The sequence below is a fragment of the Drosophila gunungcola genome, unplaced genomic scaffold (assembly GCF_025200985.1).
Source record: "Drosophila gunungcola strain Sukarami unplaced genomic scaffold, Dgunungcola_SK_2 000001F, whole genome shotgun sequence".
Classification (NCBI taxonomy): domain Eukaryota; kingdom Metazoa; phylum Arthropoda; class Insecta; order Diptera; family Drosophilidae; genus Drosophila; species Drosophila gunungcola.
In genome coordinates this window covers 8592620-8619210 of record NW_026453197.1, presented here as the reverse complement: position 1 = coordinate 8619210, position 26591 = coordinate 8592620, and the positions used below count along the sequence as shown (strand labels likewise).

General features: G+C 37.8%; 1 protein-coding gene across 1 annotated transcript in view; it reads right to left on the bottom strand.

Annotated features, from left to right (window-relative positions):
• The window catches only part of LOC128261834 (uncharacterized), a 42284-nt gene that overhangs the window by 5232 nt on the left and 10461 nt on the right, over nt 1–26591 (bottom strand). Inside the window, exons 2-5 of the mRNA XM_052995725.1 lie at nt 22412–22743; nt 3357–3568; nt 1659–1794; nt 1278–1411 (exon numbers count right to left, since the gene is read on the bottom strand). Of these exons, the coding sequence (XP_052851685.1) occupies nt 1278–1411; nt 1659–1794; nt 3357–3568; nt 22412–22568 (639 nt within the window). The 5' untranslated portion in view covers nt 22569–22743. The remainder of the gene's footprint in view (nt 1–1277; nt 1412–1658; nt 1795–3356; nt 3569–22411; nt 22744–26591) is intronic.

Sequence of the window (26591 nt, the reverse complement as noted above, 5' to 3'; positions counted from 1 at the left end):
GTCTGCTGGGGCAACAATAGCAATAACAACAATAACACCAGCCAAAAGTCTGGGGAGAAAGGCCGTAATGTTCTGGGCCGCCATAAAAACGGCAGAGAAAAACTAGCTGACAACCTAAACGTTTCTTGAAAAACCGAACGCAAAATGCCAGGACATGTCAGGGATCCGTGCAGCCCCGCATCACACCTGTGCAATCATGCGGAGAGGCCTGACAGCAGCTGGGCGCAAACTGGCAGGAGGCAGTGTGACCTCCTCTTTGGAGTCGGCAGTCGACTGCTGTGGTTGCGGCCATAAAACATCCAGCCCAGCACAGCCCATACAGGCGAAAGCGAATGGCATAAAAACTGACGGGATATCAAAAAATGTATATAGGCGAAGAAGAAAAAGCGGGCTGGAGAGGATGGGCTCTAGGCAAATATAAATGCCAAAATGGTCCTGCAAAATGGAAACGCCGCACTCACAGGTGCCAAAAAGTATGCAACAGACGAGAAATGAAAAATCGCACACTAAACGCAAAAAATTGCAAAACCAATGGCCACGTTTCACCTGGTTTTTCGTTTTTGAAACAAGTTGATTGATCAAATGCGAGGGGGCAATTAAAGAGTTTACTATTTAATGTACTTCGATTTGAAACCATTTAAATAAAAGCAAATATTTTGAAAGCTAATCCCGAGAGGGTTTTTAAAATCGGTGCTAAAACCAAAATACAGCTAAAAGCCTAAAAATCTATATAAATTAAAAACGATATTGGAGTCTGGATAATCAAAAGACTTTTGAAATTGCCATTAAAATCAATTTTTAAAGCTACCAACGTAAAATTATTTAACATTAAGCTTAAACACTTTAAATTTTACATTTAATTTATTAACAAGTCTGATGAAAACAATTTATAAAGGACTGTAAGGACAACAATTATAAACTGAAATATGTTTTTTTTAATATATCTTTAAGTTAAATATTTAAATTTTTCACTTGAATCAAAATTCGTAACTATGTTAAATAAAAAGCCCGGCTATTTAATTAAGGAGAGCACCTAAGTTCGAATAAACTTGCGTCAGACAACCGTTTTGGCCCACTCAAAGTGCATTCGAAGCCTCAACCAAGTTTCAGCCCCTCCCTCAACCAATGACTAATTGAAAAACTGGCGGCCCATCAATAGAAGGCGATCAAAGACCAACGTTCACCGGTTTTCGATTGCCTGCTAATTGAAGGGCGGAAAGGGGCGAAATGGGCGTGTCCGGCTTTGGATAACAGTGGCAAGCGAAACCAAAACTTACCACAATACCATTAATAGTCCATGTCAAATTAGCAGCCGGTTTCGAGTATTTAATTGAGCAATTGCCGTCGACCAAATCGCCGATGCGATAACGTGCCTGTATCCCGGTAACCACAGTGTGCTCTTCCGGCAGTTCTGCAAAAAATGGGCCAAAAACAGGCCCCAAACGTTAGCAAAGGAATGGAAATGTAAAATTAGCTGAAAAGGACGAAGGCAGGACGGCGGCAGGCTCAAATAGATTTGTTCTAATTAATTTGCTTGCCTCGGCCGCCGCTTTGCCATTCGGCCATTCGCCCTCCCCATTAGCCCATTGCAATTCTTAACGCAAATCTTTTTTTTTTTGATTTCTAAAACTTTTCTTTTTCTTTTCCTTTTTACTCACCAACCACCTCCATTTCGCCGGACACCATGGCCGTTTGGAAAGTGGGCGCCTCCACGGATATTTCGCATGTAAATTTTCCCGAAATATTCAGCGGCACCGACTGCAGAACGACGTGGCTCTGATTCGAAAGGTTGCGCTGCAAGGGAGAAAGCGAAGGGAGAAAGTCAGCGGCGGGGGAACGAAGAACGTAATAAAAATTAGTTTGTTCAAAATTGACTGGACGCGGTGCAAAGAAATTGAATATAACCAGCGACGGCAAAGGGAAAGTGAAAAACGAGGTAGGAAAAATATGAAAATGTTGTCTTGGCTGTGAATGACGAAAAGCACAGCTGCTGGTGGTGAAAAATTGCTTGATGGAAAGTGACTGCAAGTTGAGGGCAGAAAGGTGAAGGGTTAACTTTAAAGCTTAAGTGGGCATCTCCATTTGATTAAGATTTTCTTTGACACAAAGCTACTTGACACAGTGCCAAGTTTAGCAGCTGTCTTTTGAATCAGAAGTGTTATCCTTATTCCTTTCCTTTAAGTTTCTAATAACATGAAAGTAAGAACCATAACTTGACCCATCTAAAGAACTCATTCATTGGCAACATAATACATTTTTTTTTGTAAACAGAAAAATCAATTTAAAAAACAAATTTTCTGTTCGTGTGTAAGTTTAATTGTAACAAACAATTACTAAACAAGTTCTTCGCTAAACCTTGATTCCTTTTAATTTTAAATTAAGAAACTTAATTTTAAGTTTAATCCTAATTTGCACACTTTCGCCCAAGTTTAAGCTTTTAAAGCATAAATGAGTATTTTTTGATTATAACGCTTGCGAAATTTAATCGTTCGAAAAGGAAACAAGGAAACCTCATATAACAATTCACTTAATAAAAATCAAATTTAATAAATTGCATTTAATATTGTGCGTAATTTTCAGGATAAATAAATGACACATAAAAGCAGTGGAGTGGAGGGTACAAAATTAAGTTGGGAAGGTGGAAAGGTGGGTGGCGTAAAGGTCATTGGTAGTTCCAGAGGATCAATGGCTTGATGTTTAACCCAATTTGTTGCTGCTGATACCTAATTGGCCCTTGTGTATTTCGCCGTTATAATTAAAGGTGGCCATTATACTCTTGCTAGGTGTCTCTTAAATTTGCGTTTGATATTAAATATATGTTAAAGGATGCAGATAAAACTTGGAAACTATTCAGCCACATTTTCTACCAAATAAAATAATTGTACTTTCTTTTAAGTAATGTAAAATAACAATAAAGTAAATAATAATATATTAAATTACTTTTTTTGACTTTATTAAACAAAAATTTCTTATAATGAAATGAATTATGTATAAAGTGTATTAAGAGCTTCGTTTCTGGTTGACTGGTGTCATTTTTTCCCCGAGGCCTTATGTAATCTGTATATATTGTTTTTTAATGAGCCGCAAGTCAATCGCAAGCGCGACTAATTGGCCACGCCCAACAACTCTTAACGGATACGTCTCCGGATGGACTGGCATAATTACATCGGGCAGTGGGGCAAATAAGCCGGCAAGTTGTCGTTATGAAAACGAATCCAGCCGGGGTCCTGGCAATCAGCCATTATGGATATAATTTACACGCAACTGCAGTACCATGTGCGCGTTATGGGGACAGTGTGTTATGTGGCGAATTATCCATATCCACGGCAGCGTCTGGGGCCTGTACTTGTACTTACCTCGACATTGAGGCCACTTGTCATGGCGAAGACCTTCATAGCCGGATTCTCCTTGGGCGTATAGCGATAAAACTCACGCTTGCCCTTATACCATTTCACCGAATATAGAGTATCGTTTTCCATATCGTAATTACACGTGAACAGCGCATTGCTGCCACGTTTCACCGCCTGTGGTATCATTACCGACACATCCTTGAGTGCCACAATAAAATCTGCAAATAAAATGAGTTTGGCGGTAAGTGAAATATTCATGTAACTGGAGGGTTCGTAAATATAAAGTGTATTTCAAGCATATACAATTAATTTTTTGAATTTAAATACGCTTTTGTTAGTATTGTTTTGTTTTATTCATTGTAGCCACAATTTAATATATTACATAATTGTTTACCTTCTATGTACCAACTTGCTATATACTGCATTATTTTTGCCTTGTCCAACCATAACAACTTCAACCCCATTAAGAGGTAGACGCCAAACCATATATGTGAGTGGAAAACCTACCTTTAGCCCACACCTTAGAATTCCGATTCCATGCTAACTACTATGCAAACCCTGCCTTTGATAAGCGAGTGACCAGCTGAACCGACCACTGGCTACCATTCGATGCTTCAGATGACAACACAACATGTTGCAAACAAAGTAGAATCCCATCCAACCACCGATTTCTCGATTTGCTTTCTTTTTTCTTTGCCCTCGACCCTATCATTTGGTCACTGGGTTTTAGTGAGTGAGTGAATGATAGAAGGACTGAAAAGAATTCTATGTAAGACTTGTTTAAATAAACTTTTAGTTCAAATAGTGTTCATGTTTAAAGCAACTCTCGTAGAATAATTAGTACAAGTACTAAATAAACTTACTTTTGTATAATCATTTTGTTAAGCAAATATTGTAATAGTTTTAATATTTTAATTTAAAAAACAAAATTAATTACAAACTATTTTCAGTGCATGTTGTTTTTTGTTTGATTGCCTCGGGTTTGTTTTTCTGTTTCTACCGGTGCACAATGCTTTTGTTTCCCATATTGACCCATATAACGAGCGAGCATTTTGTTGTGCCCTCCGACCCGCACTTGATGTGGCTGCATTTATCGCAGGGCGCACAATTGTCCCTCAGGTGCACATTGTTGTTTGGCACTGACCACCGCCCGATTCCCAGATACCCAACAGTCCAGCAGTCCAGCAGATACCCGATCCCGCCCCAAAGAACCACAGCAAGAACAACAACTTTCTCTGCCATTTTATTTTGTTATAAAAAACTTTTACAATCTACGTTTGTTAAGTATTTTAACTGCTTTTCCTGGTTGGATGTGTGTGGGTCCATACCTTTCCCTTGATATATGTGTGCGGCCATGCAATATAAACCAATGAAAATTGCAGGGGCAACTCTTCGTATCATTCACTTTCCTTGCCTTTCCTCCCGTCCCCTCCTTTCCCTTGGGAAGGAGAAAGTTCTGTGTCTGCTTTGGGTGTTTATCTGTCAGTTTATGTTTACAAATGTCCACTTTTAATGGTTCACCATTTAACTGGAGGGACGTCAACCTGCACAGAACTCAACAAAAGTTGACTTTTCTGGGGGGAGAAAGTGGAGACTAGTGGGAGATGCTGCTCTACAACATGCTTTATCATACATATTATTGTGTTCTATTGTGTGGCTTTTTTGATACTTCTACGTCAGCTTCGTCGTTTCTTGATTTCTTTTATGTGGCTGTATTGTTGTTATGACTTCTATAAGCCATTTTTAATGACTACTTTTCTACTATCTGGTAGTTACAAGTGGTATCAAGTTGCGGGTGAATTCCTATTTTTCTTTTTTGTGTCTCTCAAAAACAATTGATGTTTCGAAAATTATGAAAAACATAAACACCAGTTTTAAAATTTCCCTTTATATGTACTGTTGGTTTAATTTGTTTGTTAAACAATGTTCATTATATTCTGCTATTTACTCTCACTATTTAATCCACCTGATTTTTTCAGCACCAAAAAAGCACTACAATAATTTGTCAAAATAAATTGCTAAGCCCAGGTGGATCACACAATAAGTAGCTTTAGTTTAGGTGGCTTACTACAGCTTATTGCCAACATGTTTACAAATTTATGTTCTGGCTTACACTGGGGTTTTTATTGATTTTGCACTTTGTTGAGCCGTTGACCGCAACTTCACCCTATAAATTTTGCAATATAACTTTACAGACGAAATGCATTTAATTCGGGCACATTAAGTTATATTAAAAGCTGATCAAAAGTTAAGCAGCAAAACAAAGTGCCAGACAACACAGACAAACCAAACAATTGGGAAAGGCAAGCCGTCGAAATAAGGTCTCCTCTAAGTTGCCTTGTAAGTGCTTCTCACACTTTGGCGAAGCCCCCGAAAATGTATTATTCTCCATATATATATACGTATTTGTAGCAGACTCAAAGCAGACTCCAGACCGAGACGCGACCACAGAACTCGACCAGAAAAAAAGAGAAAGGCACAACGGGGAAAACGACAACCGACTACCGACCGATGACGACGATGGGTATTGTAACTGACATGGCTGTCAACACTGTAGCCATTGGCACTGCCAGGACCTCGACCCACGTCCTGCCCATCCGTCTACCCACTTTGCAGTCATTTCAACTTTGGAATTTCAATAAGAGCCTCGGCGAGTGGAAATGCCGCAGGTGGTAGGCACACAGAGTGTGCGATGGACGATGGGAGAACCAAGTTGCTGGCTGGCATAAAGAAAGGCAAATAAACCAGAAAAGTAAATACATAAATTAAATGTGTAAAGGCGAAAAATGTTTAATTCGCGAATGGATGCGTTGGGAGGTACTCAAATGGAATGGATCGGCTAAAGGACAGAAGCGACGAGGCACAGGTCTCCAAATAATAGACCCATGCCAATAAAATATAAGGTGTCGGAAGTTTCACATATTAAAGTGTTTTCGTATTTAAATCTATTGAGTATATTGCTGTAGCTCCTAAATCACCGATTTGTATTTCAATAAGACCATTTTGCTTATAATGATTTTTGTATCATTAACATTTTTCTATATTTGATTATATGCTTTAATAGTTTTGGAGAACTGTTAATATGAATTTCTCTATACGTATTACACCGGAAAACAAAAAGTAAATAAGAGAATCGAGTTATATTTAGGAAATTTTCATTCCATCGAACTTTAGCCACTACATCATTTTGCACCCTCCACTTGCCAAAGTCAAGATTTAAAAGTAATGCGTTTTAGTTCATTTTAAGCCAAATCTAACTGGCCATTTTCCGCACAGCTCCAAAACCATTTCTAGTCCCCAGCTTTCTCTACACTCTACGCTCTACGCTTCTCCCTGTTATTGCAGGCTTTTGGTTTATTTTTCAAACAATTTTTTATCATCAGCTGTCAATAGTTCAGGCAGCTGACCCATCGAAAGGAGCAACCAAAACGAAAAATAAGCCAGAGGGAGAAAAAGAAATCATTACAAAAAAAATGTTTTATGTTTTGCTATTGCAACTTTGACCAGGCGGTGTATGAGACTTGCAACTACAACAACTGCTACGAAAAAAAGGGGAAATTATTTGTTTTTGCTGGGCAACATGGTCCCTGGCTTTGGAAGTAGTCCAAACTTGCACGTATAAATACATTTTTGATGCCGACTTTGTTGCTCTTGTTGTTAGCAGTTTCATTGCTTGCCATAAAACTAAAAAATCGCCAAATAGAAATAAACGCATTTTTATATGTATCTGTATTTATGAACCCCATAAATATGTCAAATAAATTACAAAACAGTCAAAATATTGTGCCATGTTTGTGTTGCCAATGTGTGTTTGTGTTTATGTGTGAAGTCATATATGACTATTGGGCCACATTTTTAAATCTTTTTTCAGTGTACATTTCTCAAAGATGGAAAGTAAAGATTTCAAAAAGCAATTATGAGTAGAACTTGGGTTTTTGTTTAATATTTACAATATTGCGATTGATTTGAAAATAACACTTTTGATAATGTAAATATAAGTATTTAGCAATATAGTCCGACAGAAATTGTGAAAATGCCTCTTCGGCATAAGTCTTTAACTTTTTTGTAAATATAATACATGTAAATAAATAAACAATATTAAATTTTAGATATTAATCATGGCAAATATAAAAGGTGGATAATACAGTTTTTTTTATAGAGTAAATATTTTATTACCTAAAACAATATTTATAATCAGATAGAGCAACACCAATAAGTTAAAATTCATTGATTCTATTTCATTTATTTTATATTACTTTCCGTTTATTTGAACAAACACGAATGGAGCGTTGCTTGTTCAGCATTTGATACTCCAATTTGAAAGGTCGAAAACAAAAACCTCTATCTCTAAAATTGTCCGCTAATTTGGGTTTTCTCTTTTGTTGGTTGGCTGTTTTCTGTTTTGGTTTTGGGTTGTGTTTTGTTTTCAGAGTGTCATAAAATTTTGCGGCCAGCGTTTTGGCCCCCGATGACAAAAACAAACGAACAAAGCTCAGCCCGCAGACAATTTCATTAGGAGAGAAGTTAAAAAAAATTACTCACATTATGAGATACTCGATGGTAGCAAAAAAGGGGGCTAAAGCCTAGAAATGAGGGTGACCAAAAGCAGTAAAAAGCGAAAACCAAATGCACAGTTTCGCAGTTTTCGGCATTTACCAAAATGTTTGTCACTGCAATGCATATCTGTATGTGTGTGTGTATAAGCAAAGGACACTTTGTCCTGTTTTTACAGGGAAGAGGCAGAGGGTCATTTGTGCGCTCTATGCGCTGGGGCTATTAAATAAACATGCAAATTATTGCGCAATTTTTGATTACGATTTTTCAACACGAGCCAACAACCGCCAGCGACAACAACAACAACAACAACTACAGCAGCCCAGCTCTCCTGCATATTTGTATATGTAAATCGAGCCACTGCCCGATACACCACCCTGAACCACCCTGAACCACCCTGAACCACACTACAACCCGTGGTTTCATCCTGCAATCTTTGCATGCATTCAACACTCAACGCCTATTTTGCATACAAATTTTATTATTATTGTATTGAATTGAAGCCGCGACAATGGCGGCAGACTCCCACTTTTATGTGTGTTTTGTATGGTTTTTCGACACTCTGGTTTGGCGATTTTTTTTTTTCTTTTTTTTGGGGCAGAATTATGTTAAATGAAATCTGTGCAATTTTTAGCATGACACTTGTTCGTTGTCATGTTTTTTCGTTATGTATTGTGCATCACTTAAATATTTAAGTTAAGATCTTATCAGAATTGAGAATAATAAACTGAGAATACATATATTTTATTTTGATGTGCCCATATGCCTATGGAAAATTTAAACAATAGCTAAATGCGTGCTTTTTATTCCATTGTTTTCATGAGTGTTCACTTTTCTGTGCAGTTACATTAATTAGCAAATAAATGATTGTGTTTAATTTATAATTAAAATTTTATGGCAATAACGGAAAAAATAAAATATATTTAAGAGCAAACCATATAAAAATAATTTTTAAAAATTTTGTTAGCATAACAAAATTAACCGAAATGTGAAAATAGTTGAAGAACAGAACAGAACAGTACTTTACAACTTTTAGCTGTCAGAAATATGTTCATAAAAATATGCCAAATGAGAAATCATTGAAAAACAATCAAACAAAAGGAGAGCAGAGAAAAAAACGATAGACTATTGGGTTCTGCATTTGTCATGTCATTTTTAGCGCTCCTGAGGTGGGCGCAGGGGGTGCGTCATATTCAAAGACTGTTCAGGATTCAGACGAAAGGACCCATAGTTTGGCATTCATTGGAGTTTTGCATGAATGTCTGAAATGTGTGGACTCGCAGGCGACCGCCAAAGCGTCGCCAAAAGCATCATTGCGCATGGAAATCGACAAAGCCCTGAGTTTTGACCCCGCCCCCTTGCTCTGCTGCGCCCATCAAAAGGCGCTTCTTCTGTCGAAAAAACTTTCTGAAAAGACTCTTTTCCATTGATATGCAATGAGTTGGAGGAGGAAAATCGCGGCTTATTTTATGGATACTTTTAGAAACGTTTGTTCCCAGCTTTTACTTTGATATCAGGATCATTTGATTTCTAAACACCTCAATACGGTGCATTTTCTATATGCCTGTTGTCACACTTAATATTCTTGGCGTCTTTTAGAATTTATTTTAATGTTTCTTGAGTTATTATCTTGGAAATAAAAATAAAGCTGTTCCTGGATAAAAAATAAATATATTGATTTTGAATTTCTTGGCTTGGCTTTCGCAAATTTGACTGAAGTAATTATGGCTATCAACAGAGGAATACTATTTCATATTTTAGTTAAAAGCACCATAGGTTGTCATTTAAAAATTAGATTGTTGACGCTCCCCTTTGCATTCACCTGCGTGTGGGAATTGTGGAGCTTAGAAGTGTGCAATGTGCCAAATATAAACATAAATGGTTTGCTGTGGGACAATTGGGTGAGTGGGAGTGTGTGTGGGGTGTGTCAACTACCTGGTCGACAACAGTTGCTGAAAGCCCGCATGCAAAATGCATAGATACAAATACACTTTTTGTTTTTCGTCAGCAATCTTGCATGGCCAGCTGCAACTGCAGTTGATGAATCGATTTGTTTGGCCCCTGCGCCCCCTGCGCACTCCATCTAGACCGACTCGTCTCGTCGATTGTTGCATAAATTAAAACTCGTATTTCTTGTAAATATTTGCTGTGAAAAACGGTTTCCTCCATATGTGCATTGAGAGTTTGAATTTCGAGTGGTTTTCTATGAATGCTTCAACGATTCAAAATGTTTGTAAATGTTGTACATGGTTTCTATAGAGATTAGAATATGGAAGGGAAAAGCCTTTATTTGTAGATTGCAAAACATTTGGTTAACAATTCCAAAATTTTTTCATTGATATCCTTAATATGAAAATAAACCTTTTTTTCAAAAATACCCATATATTTTCATAATACTTTAAAGAAATAAAGTTAGCATGCGGACTTTTTTTCATTTATTTTAAAAATTTGCGTGTTCATGTTTTATTTATAAAAGCAATATGAATGGAATACCTTAACTGACGTGGAATTTTTAAGGGAAACAAGAATATACGTTAAACTCAATATATACGTTGGTCCTGATTGACTGTCTATTGGTTTCGGGTACCTTATCATTTTTTTTTTTATTTTATTCCGGCCCGTAAAGTTTTTGTTCGCAATCGGAGCAATTTCTTTTGCTATCTGAGAGTTTTCGACAATGACGGTTTCTATATGCGATATATACAATATACGTTTCTGTGTGTGTGTGTGTGTGTGTATAGAGGCGAGGCTATGTTATTTCGCCAGACATCGGGCCGTCAAACAAACCAATTTTCACTGCTTTTCCAATAACGTGTCCCATGACCCGCTCCCAACGCCCTCACCGCCCCTCGATCTGCTGTTAACTGTAAACTGCAAATTGTTGGTTTCCATTTTTTGTTTTTGCACTCTGACAGGACGGAGTGGGGTTTTTTTTCGGTGGGGGATTCGTTGGGTTTTTGGTAACAGCTGCGCTGTTAAAAATCGAAATGAAGTCTGACTCTTTGGCCAGACTCCGAGCGTTCTTAATTAAGGCATTCTGATAGAGAACTCCATGGCCGACAATGGACAATAAAGGATTTCAACTTTTTGCTGCATCCCTCCGCCCACCTTATTGTTTCCCCTGTTGTACATTTTATTCCTACTTCTTTTTCTGTTAATGGACAGTTTTACCATTTGCGTATTGCCTAACCAAAGAAACCCAAAAAAAACCAAAAAAAAACCGGCACCAAGGTAAATATCGGGATGCCAGAGAGAGTCCCGAAATATCAATTTATCTTTAGTCCAGAGCTCAGGAGAATTGTGCATGCTTTGCATGAGAAGTGGACGTGGCTCCTGGGGCACGTAATGTTGCAATTTCTCAGCGAGGGAAAATGCCAGGGAAACCAGAAAAGAGAAACCAGACCGGAAAACCTGCTGCCTTGTTTATGCAATGACGACGCATAAGTAGCAAGTTGATTTCGGTCCAGGGGCCTGCATTTCGCTTTGGAAGAACTGTCTGAAACAAAATAAATTACAAAACAATGTTGCTGGGTGGGTGGAAAGCCACGCCCGCCCAATGCCAAGTTTCGTGTGCAGTTTCACTTGCTGTCTGCCATTTTCCAGCACCTTAGCATCATCGTTACCGTTGCCGTTGCCGTTGCCGGTGCCTTTGCTACTTGACATGCTGGCATCTTCGGATCTGTGGGCACTATAATCTTAGGAAATTTATGTGAAATGCCAGGCCAAAAGGGAAAGTGAATGGGAACGAAAACCCATCGGTGGGGCATTCCGAACATTTTGTTTATGCCACTCAAAAGGAGCTTTTGGGATTATTGATTGGTCGGGGGGTCGGTCTGATTGCTTGACATTGGCAGACAAGAAACAAATCCCTTTGCAAAATATATTCCAAATAAATAAACTAAATATTTTTAATAAATGTATAACTCAAAATCTGTTTAATCAATTGAAACATGCAGATGTGTGGATAATAACAAAAACTATATTAATTTCTAAAAAAAATATAAAACTTTTGGTTAGTTTTAGTATTCAAAAATATTAAAAATTAATTTGATTTGCGGCTTATGAGAACTGTACTTGCCTATTGTGTTACAGAAAAAACATTTCTAGGTCATGTCAAACTTGCCTCCTTCAAGGGATGTTCAAAAATTTACAGCAGCAGCCACAAAAACTTGAATGTCCTTGTTTTTAGCATTTTAATTGATTGTAGCGAATTGATTTATAACAAGCCCGGTTTGTTTGGCTTGCTCTCTGTCATTTTGATATATGTAAATATTGTTGATTTATTGGCCAGCCAGGGTTATTTTCTAATTGTGTAAATGTTTTTGGTTTTGTTTGACTTGGATCATCGATTGGCCATATATCATCCGACCCCGGGTCTGAGTTGACAATTTTCGCATTGATCAAAAGGCCCCAAATCGTAAATTTGAAAGAAACATTCCGCAAATGAGCTGTCAAATGCAAACTAGCCAAGAAGTCCAATCCACCTTTTCATATTACGCATACGACCCGTTGCACCCCAAAACCACATGTAAGTTGAAATTGGCCTTCGGTGTGGGAGTTTATTTTCGTTTGACACAAGTCCCGGTTAAAGACCAATGTTTGTAGCTGGCATTTCGGACTGATGTCTGTATTTGGCTTGGGTTTGGCTTTCGGTCTGCTTTTGTATTAATTGCTGTGACATATTTAAGTTTAGATTTTATTGTTCTCCATCCCAGGACATGAGCTTTCCTTTTTTCTTTGTTGCGTACCCAAGTGTGTGTCTTCGTGTGCCTCGTGCCTCGGCCAAATTGATTGAAATTACTACTTAAGTCAAGCTACAAGTCGCCCCAAAGGAAAGGCAACTGGCAACGGCAGCTCTGGTCATGAACACAGTTCAAAGATGGCACCATGGGGTACAATTGTGATTGTAATTCAATCAACTAATCAAAAAGCTAACTAGCATATTTCACATACAGATAAAAATATTATGGTAAGGAAGTGGCGGTTTGATGAGAAATGTAAAATTAAATTAATAACAACCGATTACTAGTTGGTTTACGGCTTTTCAAAATAAAGAGACAGTTGAATCTAATATTAAAGATTCAAGACGTAAAGAAACCAGTTTAGCCTCAAGTAAAATTACTAATTCTAGTGTATTAATTAAGAAACTTCTTTGATACATTTATTTTGAATGTGGCTAATGAATTAAGCAGTTTCTGACCCACTGTGCCATTCTAGGTGGGGCTCAAGCTCATAGCTTTAGAGGACAGGCAGAACATTTCATTTGAAATCCACAAGGCGAAAGCCAGCTAGGATTTGTAATGAAGATATACAGACACGTTCTGAGATACAAACACGCACGGGGGAAGGGATACAATCGCACACATGTCCGGCTCAAATCACTTAGTTTCACATTACAAAGCCTTCCTGACGAAGGAGGCGAACTCCTTTCTGCTTGTGCGATTCCTCGCTTGATACTCATCGAACATATAAATTAATGAATTCGATGCTTATCAATAGTCGAGCAACAACGGCACTAAGTCCGTCCTTTCTCCTATTAGTTGGTTAGCCGGGCTTGTTTTATTCGCTGGGCCCCGATTATGTTCGAGTGACTGAGATTTGCAGTGTCTTGTCTTGAACTTAAAGTCAACGCAAGGAACTAGAATAGACCCTGGCGTTTTGGTCTCCACACATTTGTCTTGTTCGCATTTATTATGGCACATTCACTTGATAAAAGACTTTGGCCCCTTCAATCATCCCATTGTTGGTCGAGCTTATCCCTTGGGGTTTTCCCCCCCTTCCTCTCAACCGCTTTTTTCTTGCCGGGGATTTGTAATTTGCTTTTGATAAGGGCCAAAACGCTGAGCTTTAACTGATTCGTCTAGGGGTTATCTACGACTGAAGGACTCTCAAACCGAGTTCTTATTTTCGCATTAGGATGGTTGGTTATATCTCTTTTAGTTCATTAGTAATGGCAACAATCCTAAGCGGAATGAAAAAATATTAAACTTCAATACGTAAAAATGTCTTTAATTGGCTTATTTTATCGATAACGAGCTTCAGAAAAGTTTATAATTGTAGTGAAACTAATATAAAAATGATTGTGTTCTTTCCAGTTAGACATCCCAAATTGAGGCCCCAATGAATTCCTTCACGAAGAAGCTTAATTAAAAGTGAACGTTGCTCGAGGCACCCCACAAAATGTAACCTCTTCTCTCAAGAAACCACCTTAAAAACTTCCCTTTTGCAAACCAAAAAAGGGCAATAACGATGGCTAAGCGAAGTTTGAAAGGCCAATGGCCCATTCATAGTGATTTTAAAGTGCAGTTATGCATGATTCTGATCCAATCGCCAGCAAAATCGGCACAGAGGAAGGCCAGTGTCGACTGGCAACCAATTCTGGTATAGCAACTGAAACTGGCGCGGGCATATCCTGAGTCTTGGCAGCTGAATAAAGGCAATGAAGATGGTCTCCTTTGAGCTGGTGGGAAATCCAAATCGGATTCCCATCAATATGCAATAAGTGGCCTATGGATCGGCCATATTCGATACCAAACGGACGCCCTAGAGGAAAAGCGAAACAGAAGGTCGAATACTTTGTGCAAATGTATGCTATGCAGTGCTTTTAGGAAAGAGCAACAAAGTATCTCATTCCTTCAGCAGTCCTGATGGTACTGGATTATGGTACATAAGGTTTTTGCGAACACATTTGCCCACCAGCCTTCGAATTTCCGCTATTTAATAATCGAAAGAGAAAATCACAGCGAAGTTAAAATAGGTGGATCTATCATACCAAAGTGCGATTGGGTCTGTGCAATTGATATTGAAAAAACGCAACTCATTAAAGCCAATCGGAATTTGGCATCTTGCAATGTGTTTGATTCAACGAAGTAAACAATGTTTAATGTTTTCCTCAATCATTTTTCCCTGTGCAGTCAGTCACATTATTAGTTCGTTGCCCCAGGAACTTTGTCGCTGATTGATTTTCCACCCAACCCAAACACAAAACCGAACCGAGCCAAGGAAAACTTTCTTCGAACTGCCATAATTTCTTAATCTACATCAACTGTTGACAGTTTTATTAAAAAAATGTTCTCATCTGACATGCCAAATGTGAACAAATGAGCAGGAAACGGAAGCTATCCGACAAAAGCAACTCAAAGTGGGGCAGTCGCGGAGCAAAAATAAAATAAATAAAATAAAAAAAATCGCAAGTAAGAAACCCGAAAACAACTCAAAAGATGTGTAAATTTGTTCGCCAGAGACAGGACGAAGGGCAAGTGCCAAATGTCACTTGGATTTGTGGTGGGCTAGCAGCGAAAAGTATCGAAAAGTATCCACAAACCCCAAGGAAAAATGTCTCGAAGAGAATCCAACAGCCGTGGCTGCTATATCGAAAGTAGAAATGAGAAAAGTTTTCGGCCCCAGAGGGTGGTGGTATATGGAACACAGACCGATGGCATTTGTTTTATATTTGTAGCAACTTTTCCAGGGGGTGAAATTTAGTTTAGTAATCAAAGCAAGAATTTGTCGATGGGGTGGCCTTCGAAATCGCCCCAAAAAATTTGTTTGTTTTCGTGCAAGGGCATAAAGAACATCATAAGGGAAGCAGGGAAAAAACAACAACCGAAACTAATGTAATGGAAATTTCGAAATTATTGAAAATAAATGAAAGCAAATAAATATTCCGAGGGCACTTTATTGTTGAGGGGGCGATGGCATCTCAGCAAGGCGATGGACCAAGGCGTTGGCTGTTTTTATCATCTCTGGTTATCTTGAACAAATAAAGGTTTTACCGGCCTAAGGTCTCAGCTGAATTAAAACTTTGTTGTCTTATTTCAGACACAAGTATTTATACTTAATGTCTTAAAAGCATTACCCTTTTATGCTTACATACTCTGAAATTTGGTGTAAAATTAAAAATTATTGTTATTATAATTTTTTATCTTTAAATAAAGAATTACAAAGTTAAATTTTAAAACTCATTTCAGATTTTTAAGACTCTCGGGAAAGTGTATTTTAATTATCGCCTTGGTTCCCTGATCTCAGCTAATTTCTCGTTTCATGTCCTGCTTAATGGTGTGTAAGAGTACAAATTGCCTAGATTAGTGCCTAAATTAAAAGTGAAATTGAAATAAATTAAAAATTTGCATACACACACACACATTTGCCAGTCGTGAATCCCCAGACAAAAACATTTTAAGGGCCACTTAGACTATTTTTTTTCTCACAGGCGTTAAGGAATATTCTTAATGGAATTTATGAGGCTTTCTGAAGAGTCTTATTTTGCTTTGTTTATTTTTGGTTTGAGCTGGTATGAGAAGACACAATTAAGTAGATGGTGGAAGTGGAGGAAGTGTTTATTATTTGCTAAGAAAATCAATTAGCTTAAAATTGAAAGCATTTCGTGAGAATCTTTTCTCTGCATTAGACAAATGAATGATTTATTTGGACAGATATTTTACATTGTTGAGACTTATTTCTGCATAGCAGTGAATTTTGTGCATTTGGAAATGTATTAGTAAATGGCAAAAGTGGAACTAACCAATTTTCGTTACTACAAAACATGATGCAATCTCTTTTGCAATAGAAACACTAAAATATATCAGCAAGTTAAGTGCAAAATTCAACTTTCGGTTCCTGTCGCAATGATAAATGTTTATGTTATGACGTGCTTTAAATTTTCAGGTGCATTAGTGTAAAGTGCTTTTTCCTCGCCGAAAAAGATGCCAAAGAATGGTGGTGAAAAATGTCTGTGAATTGTGAGCCAGGCGAGACGAAGAGCTAAAACGCTCTTAACACTTTCCATCTTTTTTCCCTCTTTTATTTCTAAAATGCTTGCCCTTTATGTGGCGGCTGACTGGTGGCGTATATGTGCGGAGTTAACCACCTGACACCTGATATTAAAATGGAAAGCTCATAGAGTAGCGAAGTTATGTTCATAATGAATTTAAACCAACGAGGCGTGCGACTAGAAATTCTGCTTTCTGGTTGGAAAAGTTGTATTTTACCAAAAACTTTGTTTCCACACACTTTTCAGCACCTTGTTTCTCGTTAATTTTCAATGATTTAAATAGCTAATAGGGAGTTAAGTACACTTTTAGGTTTGTGAAATCATTCTATTTTATCTTTAGTTTAGCACTTACTTAAATTTTAAAAGACAATTTAAATTTTTTGTAGATACTCCATATGTTAATAAAACTAAATATGTTACAAAAAAAAAAAATAAAAACCAATTTTTTTATACGAGTATCCTCCCACTTTCTCTGCTGAAACCGTAAGCAACACTTTTGTCGCCCATTCGTATATCCATCCTGCAGGTGTAACATTTATTTTCGAGTACGAGTGCGTGTGTTAAAATTTAGCACAACATTCTTCCAGATGCACCTGCTTTAGTTTCAGCCAGAGCGGCACACTCAACTCCTGCCGCCATTTTACGCATTAAGACTCTTTGGCGATGGCGCAAAATGCAATTTATACATTTCCGTTAAGCAAGCGAAATTCCGACAATTTTTTTTCGCCTCTACTCCGCCGAGTGCCGACATGTTTTTGCTTTTAGCGGAATGCCATACGGAAGCGACAACATTGTGGTGAATGCCACACATACACATTCAACTCCAAAACTCAGAGAATACCTCGTCTACCCCGACGAAAGCTCCAATCTCTGGTAGTTTGTCGGAGAATTTAAACTAATTAAAATGCTTTCTAAGGGCATCCGGAAATTTCATAAAATAAGCAAAGCACAGAAGCAAATCGGATTGCGTTATTTATGGCAATATAGGGCCGCGACTTTTCCTCTTTTGCATTCGCCGCTCTGGGAAATCAAGGAAAAATATTTAATTTTCCAAATCAATAAACACGCTGATTGCATTGCCTGACAATTGGCATCAGAGTGAGGGCATGTTGGCTGGCAATAAATCTGGGCATGTGTAAGCGATGCTTCGGTATTTATTTGCCGTCTATTGCCAGTCTCCCCAGTTATTGGTGGTCAAAAGGAGCCGAACAACAAGACAAACTGTCAACTTGCTTGTTTGGAGTGGGAGTGGAAGTGGAAGTGAAAGTGGGAGTGCCTGGATGATTTTCCCCTGCCCTCGGGCACCGAAAAATAATTGAATTCCCCAAATGCCAAAGTGGAATTTTAATTTGCGCTCGACACTTTCTAGTTGGCCTCAAGCCCCCGAAAGTTCGAAGAATTGTTGCCACTGATTGCTGATCAGTATGCAAAATGTGTGCGTGCCAAAATCAGCGCAAAAAACGCTGCGTGGCTGGGCGGTAAAAAAAAGGGGGGACAGACATTGTCACACGTATTTTCATCGCTTGCCCCCCGAATCGATGTCTTAGAAAATTAGCAAACGTCTTTTTGCCAAGTGCCGTCTCTCGTGACTTGGCATCTCAACACCTTTTTTAAGCGATTTTCTCTCCTATTTTCCGATTTGCTTTTCCCAATCACTCTCATTTTTGGAAGCCTGAGTGTATGCAATGTATTTTTTATTACCAAATCTGAACGAACGGGTTGCTATTTGTTTAGCTGGAAATTTAATTTAGATTTTGGCTATCGAAGGTGATGATGCGTAGGGAAAGCATATTTACGGTTTCGAAAAAAATGCAAAAGTCCAAAAAACTGTGGAACTCAATCGGAAAAACTGAACACAGTTTTAAGTAATTTAAAATAACTTTCTAAGGTAAACAGAGAGATTTCTTCGTTGTCTGAACATCATTTTGATTCGTGAGATATATTTAGTATTGTAATTATGTATAACAGTTTCTTATTTTGTATTTTTTTTTTTAGCATTTTATTTTGTCAGTGTATGTTGACCAAACCGACCACCATTTTGGTTTAAAATTAAGCTTCCTCTTCATATATGTCCTTTTCTTTTGCTCGACAGTATCGTGTCAATTTTAAACGCATACATATGCATGAGATCATAAAGATGGCGACCGTACCCGTGTTTGTGTGAGCTTTGTGAGTGCAATGCATTTGTCATAAATGTGAAAAAAAAAGAAAAAGGAAACTCTATAATAGCATACATGTGTGTTCTTCTGTCTCGCTCGGCCCCACCTATAGCCATCTCACTCTCTCGGTAAACCCGTCTCGCTTCCTCCCACTCAGAGAGTCTCTCGTCAACGGCATAATGAATGCATCCGGCATGCATTGAAAACTTGACTCATATTTCATACCCAAAAAAACAAATAAAATACGGGTACATTGACCATCTTGTTCGGACTTCATTGTTGTTGTTCGCCGGGTTTTTGTCAACAAATTTGTTGCATTTCTGTATCTGTGTATATATGAGATTTAAAGCCAGTTTTTCACATCGTGCTGATGATATTTCATAATCTTTTATGTCACACCTTCCACTTCGTACAAATAGTACGTATTAAATTGCATTTTAAGGCAATTTTTTCACTAGCATTGAGCAAATTAAATGCTATTTTTTTACAAAACACTTTTAAGTGCAGCTCAGCCAAGTATAACGTGCGTAGGCCACTTTCAAGTTGAAATACATTATGGGATTACAAAACAGAGCTGGCATATTAATTTTCAATTGCGATATAACATTTGGTCGGATTTCAATTTGATGTGAGAGCTGCCGATTTAATTTGCACGAATGTAATGGACAATTAAATCGAAATGATTTACATCGCTTACTTTTGGATAGGTTGAAGAAGGCTTATTTGAGCTGCTAATAAATTAAATAAAATGTTTTACAATTTAATCCGCATTTCATTACTGAAACAAGCGATTTTTAGTAATAAAAGCCAATAAGCTTTTTCAAATGTATATTTGCTTTTTTTTAACCCTTTTGTTTGTTCATATTACTATTCTATTGAAATGTAGTACAGGGTAGTCCCTATTGGAACTCTCTACTTATATCTAAGTTAAATGCATCAGCCATCAGATTACGAAAATATTTTTACCTTCTGGTGCTCAACGGGCTGACAAACTGGCTGACATCAACCGCACTCTTCACGCAATTGTTGGCTGCCGACAAAAGGCACGTCAGTCGCCTGCCTGCATTGCAGCCAAGTTGGGATGTCAGAGCAGTAAACGGCAAATGTCTGCTAGACAAAGACGACTCAGCACCAGAACCCCTCAACCTTTGGTCCTCATCCTCTTTTCGGAGCCTTAATTCGTGCATCCACCTGCTGTCTTGCCGAAAGAGCAAAAACAAAAAAAAGCCCAAAGTGCAAGTTCATGTGATATGCAAAGTGGAGTGGATGAGGGAGTTTCTGTGCGGGCTTATATGCATGTGCTCTGCACTCAAAGAAAGTTTCTTATAATTTATAAGTACTTCCTTGAATTTGGCAGTGACTTTAAGGTGGAAACACTTCAAACAAAAGTCTAAACCAAACTTTATTGGGGTGCCAGAGAGATTACTTATAACTTTTCAATGAACACTTTTAGTCATCTCTATAAATGATTTTAAGCCGCAAGTTGTTTTTGTAGTGATTGGTTTCATAGATCTGTTTAAAAATCTTAAAGCTAAAAAAAAGGAATTGGTTGTACAGGGTGATAATGCAAAATTAATCAAACCCTCCACCTCTGTGATTATAATTAAAATGTTCATTGATAAACATTGTTTTTCGTTTAGGCTATTATTTTTCCAAGTGTCCATGTGAGGGGAGCCAAAACGCTGCTCAGAAGCTCTGGCAGCGTGAGGCTGATAAAGGGCAGGCACACCAGGGCGTATGTGTGATATGTGGTATATGATCATGATGATGACGATAATAATGATGCCGTTGAAGAATGCTAACTGACTTTTGTGCATTCTGGAAAATTGAAAACCTATCTGCAGCCCAGTCGCTGGTGCTTCTGCATTTGCTGCTGCCTTCCATTGTGAGTGAAGCTGCCCGCAGAGAACAAACTTTTTCCAGGCAGACCTATATTGAGGGATATAGCCAATTTTGGCCTTTGTTCAAAAGGAAAATGCGAGGTGGGGCCGTGGCCCTCAACATGTTGCATGTTTTTCGCATGCGCTAGCCCAAAAGTTGAATGGAATAGTTTTCCCTTTTTTGGGGCTCGGGGAGCCCCGTCGTTGAGTTTTCCACTTAATCCCCACATACGATGCAGTGCATTGTTTATTGTTTGCCCCTCAATAGGATGGTCAGGGTGAGCACTTTCCCTTCGGCAGCCCCTTTTTGTGTGCGTTTAGCATAAATTAGAAAGTATCGATCGATCTGTGGCGAAATTGAAAAGGCAACTTAGCCGCAACCGACAAAAAGTTTCAAATCAATAACGGCCAGGGAATGTTTTTCGGCTAAGCTGCTAACCAACAGAAAATGTAATTTCGATGGGTACTCAAAAATTGCAGAAACGAAAGAACGAATCAGAAAATAAATAAAACTTGTGCCCCACCACGCACTCTATAATTGCAAGAAAATCTCATTTAATCCCAACAAATTCGACTTCATCACGCAAAAAATTATGAAATATTCTCCGTCCCTAGACAGCAATTGCTTTCGTCCCTTCTATATAAATCTATCTATATTTATATATCCCTTGCCGTTATTTCTGGCCTTAAGTTGCCTTTTTGTTTTGCTTGTTTACACATTGTCCCGCTCGCGCCTTTTGGCCAGACAAGAAAAAAATGAATATAACCAGCAAAAATGGCAGTCAGAAGCATTGGTTGGATATTTAGTATCGTAGTTTCTTTTGCCACATCATCATTTCGCTCTTGTGGCGGTTGAATGGTGGTATTTGCGAGAAAAAGAAAAACTCAATGAGTTGAATCCGTTGGGTACTTAAAATGGGGTGGATCAAGGAATTGGTCGCTTGGTATCCTTTCTTTTTTTTTTTTAATTTGGAAGCCGATTATTATTTAATCAAAAATGTATAAAGAGAAAAGCGTGGCTAATTACATTTTCAAAAAAAAAATTTTTTCAGTTATTAAATAATAGTTTCTTTCAAATATATTAAATACAAGTTCAATGCTTATGATAAATCGAATAGCGTTCAGAATTTGTTTAATTTATCACATGGTTTAATACCCTATTTTTCAAACACCCCACGAAATATTTAAGTGCTTCCTGGGCTCTTCTGGCCATCGTTTCATGCAGATGAATGCGCGTATTTATGAAAAATGTTGTTGTCATCGCTGCTTCGTTGTTTTTATTGCCGTTTGCTGAATGTGCTTTCGCCTCCGCTTCGGCTGATGAGAAATAATGTTTGCGGAAAAATAAGATTTGTTTATTTTACAAACGATTGATTTCGTCTTCCGCTGTCCTTGCCGCTCCATTTAGCGCGCTTCTCCCACCCACTGCCGACCGACCTACCACCACCCACCACCCACCACCCACTGCGGCCACTTGTCCTCGCTTCATTTTGCGCGGCTTAAAAATTAATTATCACCAAAGTCGGGGACTCATCTAGGACTTTCGTCTGTCGCCCCGACAGCCATCAGTGTCATTTATATTGGGAGGATTTGCCGAACTTTTTGAAATATCTCATCTAAGTTTTTGTCGTCCTTCGACTTTGTGTCACTCGACTTATCTGTGATTTGGACTCGCTCAGTTTATAATTCACTTACCAGGCACCAGGATGAGGAGCAGCATCAGAGATGTCCAGCACATGCAGCCACGCCCACTTCGTTGTCCATGGGAACCATACTCCTTGCCCGCCCTCCAATTGCTGGCCATTTGCATATGATGGGTGGCCGCCCCAGGAATAGTCGTCGTCGTCGGCATTGAAGATAGATATTTTTACTATTTTTCTGTTTCTAGGGCTGCTGTGTCCTCCTGTTTTTCTTTTCCAGGATCTTCGTTGGTTTCCGTTCGGGCCTTATAAATATATATTGGCCAATAAATGTCAATTCAATTTGGCCTATTTCTGCAGATGGGTTACCCAGAGGCAGTTACTCAGCTGTAATTGTAAGAAAATTTAAGCTTAAGATTAGAATGGATTTATCGACAATTCGAAGATTAAAATTATAAATTAGTGTGTTCAAAAGTACACATTTGAACTAGCAATTACATGGAGTTATTAACCCTTTTTTCCTTATTTATTTATTTTTAATGTCTGTATATTATTTATTGTTTTTGCGGTATTACCGATATAAATATAATATTTAAAAATCAACCGATTAAGGATTTAAATTCACATTAATATTAAATCACTAAATTTCGAATTTCAAAACACAAACTTCGCTAAACTTGATTGCACATTAAATAATTCAACAAAAATCAGTTAAATAGTTTATTAAGTGTTGTGGCCCAGACCAGTTTTATTTCATGGCATTCAGCACCATGTGCATGCCCCAACGCTCTTGGCAAATACAGTGATTAATGCAATTAACTGCAGTACTTTAATTAAAAATCGCCTCAAACACAGATGCAGAACAAACACACACCCTGAAATCGATTTCATTTGAACACTAATCCGTGGATGTGTTGCACTGAGCAAATGAAAAAATAATAGCATTAAGAGCCGGGGCAAAAACTTAATCCTGAGAAAAAATATAAGGAAACCCGTACAGGAAGGCGCACAAAAATGGTCAAACGGAAAATTCGTCTATTTGTTCTATTAAAGAACAGATCTGAATGTCCCATGTCTTTGAAGGAGACTTAAAAAACTTAATTTACCTTTTGATTTGTATTTCTTTTTCCACCAAACATTTCCACTAGTGAAATCTACTACCAAAATTTTAGCCTAACAGAATTTATTCTGAAAAATTAAGGATAATTCTTTCAAAGGTTTTTATTTATGAAGTACTCTAAGCTGATGTCTTATTCCAAATGCCTTCTAGGATATCTTAATTGTTGGCTTGCCAAAAACTTTTATTTGGTTCTTCCAGAACTTTAGTCTATTTGCCGTTTTCCCCATTCCTTTCATCCAATCCTGATGCTCCCATCCTCTGTTTAAACGAGCATTTCCTAATTGTCTTTCCACTTTGCCCAAAAAAAGAGCCAAAGCGAAACTTCAATCCTCAGTTTAATTATTTTTCATTTAAATAAAATTCACACACTCACATACCCATTGGCATTTACATACACCCACATGTGCCCCATTTTACTTGCTTGTTTATGTCGTAAAAACTTCTTTTCTCTTTGCTGTTTTTTCGACAGCGGCTTCGCTTTTGGCCATTTTCTTTTCGCTCTTGCCACTTTTACACTCTTTTGAAACAAAAGTGACACAAACACACTCACAAACGTTTGCCAAAATCTCTTCAATAAATTAAATACTCTTGTGGTGGGTATTTTGGGCGATTTATCATGTAATATCCCGGCATGGTTTTTGAACAATTTAAAATTAAAAATTCTATTTCGAATTTAACAAAAAAAAATTATGTTAAAAGTTAATAATAAAAAATTGAATATAAAAACATGTTTTAGTTTTTGGGAATTCGAGTAAAGATTTTACTGAGAGGTTCTTCCGTTTTTCCCTTATTTTTGTTCTTCCTTCTTTTAAACTGTTATTTTGCACATAAGGCCCGATTGGAATTCAAAATGCTTTCAATGCCAACTCAGTCAGAAAAGAACTTAAGGGAGGAAACACGGTGAAGGAAGATTGGCCTCACACTGCATTTAAGGTAATGAGCACATACAAAATGCAATTAAAAGCTTGTTGCCAAAAATGCAATTTTGCGTATCTTTTTCTTTCCTTCCTACTGAAAACACATAAAAGCATACGTACATAATTGTGTATGTTTGTTTTTAAGCTTGGACTTTGCAGTTTGGGCACAGGATGCAAAGCATTAATGCATTTTATGGGCCCCAACCGACAGCAAATGCTTTTAACGATGCTACCGTGAAACTGAGGAAAAACTAAAAAGCCAAAACGTGAAAATGGCTTAATGAAAAAGTTGTTTTAAAAGAAAAATTGGTTGGAAATTAAAAACTATTAGGGAAAGCTATGAATATGAATCTTATGTTTAAAATAATTAAGCTTTAAATCGGTAGAGTTCAGCTGAAACATTTAAGACAGCACAATTTTAGGCATATATATATTCGCTAAATATTGAAGGCAATATATATGTCTTATTTTGCTTTTAAATTAAACCTTTCCATATTTATCCAAGTGCGTAATCTCTGCTCTCAAAGCTTTCAAACATGTAAAACGAATACACTTCAAATGTTTTGTATTTTCTTTGTAAATCACCGCTTCCATTATGCAATGTGTAATGTATTGTAAGTAAAAAGTCTATTCTATTTCATTCTATTCTATCTTTTCACTTTTTGCATCTCATGCAGTTCATTGGCCCTGCTGATTTCCATTCTATTTCCATTTTGCCTCTCTTTTTTCATTCTTACATCTCCTTGGTTACGGCTCACATATTTCATTTGAGTTGATACCTTGTGGTATTCGAATTGTTTACACAATTTATTTCAACTTCGGTTCGGGTTCGGAAGTGAAGTTGCAAACGAGACCCAGTATGACAAACATTTTTGTGCCTATTTGCTGGCCTAGTTTTGTGGGTCAAGTGGAGCATGAGCATGCATGTGTAGGTATATATGCAAATGTATCCCTCTCTGTGTTTGAGTGTTTGGATGTGGATGTGGATGAAACCACCAACTGCAATTACGAGCAGATCAAAGTGTTTCCATCAGATTACTGTTGTGGCAACATGTGCGTTGTGTGATGATAATGTTGACTGCTGATCACTTAACTTGGTTAATGACTAATTTTTAACCGGTTTTATTTGTAACCAATATCTTAAACTTAATAAATAACTGAATTCGAAAATTAATTGATGTTTGTTGAAAATGCCCACAAAGTTAAGCAATATTTTTTAAGAAAAAGTTATGAAGAGTTGAGTAAAGGCTATTTATGCATGCAGCGCATCTAAACAATCAAGCTGTACGTTCATAAATGGATAATTTTTGATTTTTGAAATGGAGTATTATAAAATCATCTCAGATCATTTTCGCAACAGCTTTGTTCTTGATATCAATAGGTTAATCAAGCGCACCATTCATTGTTCTACAGCCACCTGCAACCCTTTCCCCCAAATTCACCTGGCATAGAAATTTACCTGGTTGGGTGTGCTCACGTCATCGCTGTCGTGCAGCTGGCATCCTTTCTTAGACCGCAAAAACTCATTACGACTACCCCCTGGCCCCAACTTACGCCCTTTTGTGTGCTCCTGTGTCGCTCGCTGCGTTTTTGCTATTTCGCAATTAAAACTTTCATTAAAGTAATTAAAAATTGCAACAAAATAAACAAAAATACAATCGAAATCTGCAAGGTCTGGCTGGGGGATTTCGTTTTTTCGGGGATCGGGTGAGAGAGGGTGGTCGGATTTGACAGACACACAAAAATGCAGTTAAAAACCACCCAAAAATGGGGTTGAGGGTGGTCGGAACAAAGACAAAAGTGTGACAAATATAAACAGGGGTATAAATAAAATGGTTAAGTGCTGGATGACTGGCTGGCTGGATGGCTGACTGACTGGCAGGGGTATATAATAAAATGTAGTAATTGTAAATAAGTGGAAAATGAGTGCCGGGTCTGAGGGAGCTGTGTCTATTGCATTTGGCGGGATAACATTTTAAATTCAAATTAAACGACCGGCAAAGCCACAAAAGGATTGACATGAAGTTAGTGCCACCAGGCAGGAACAACAAAATGGGAAAATGCGACAACTTGACTAAAGGCAACCACAACTCTAGTTGGCAGCTGTCGTAGTTGCACCAGCATTTTAGCATCTATTGTTTTATTTGAGCTTGACATTTGCATGGCAAATACGAAAAATAAAGGGCAAAAAAGCGAAG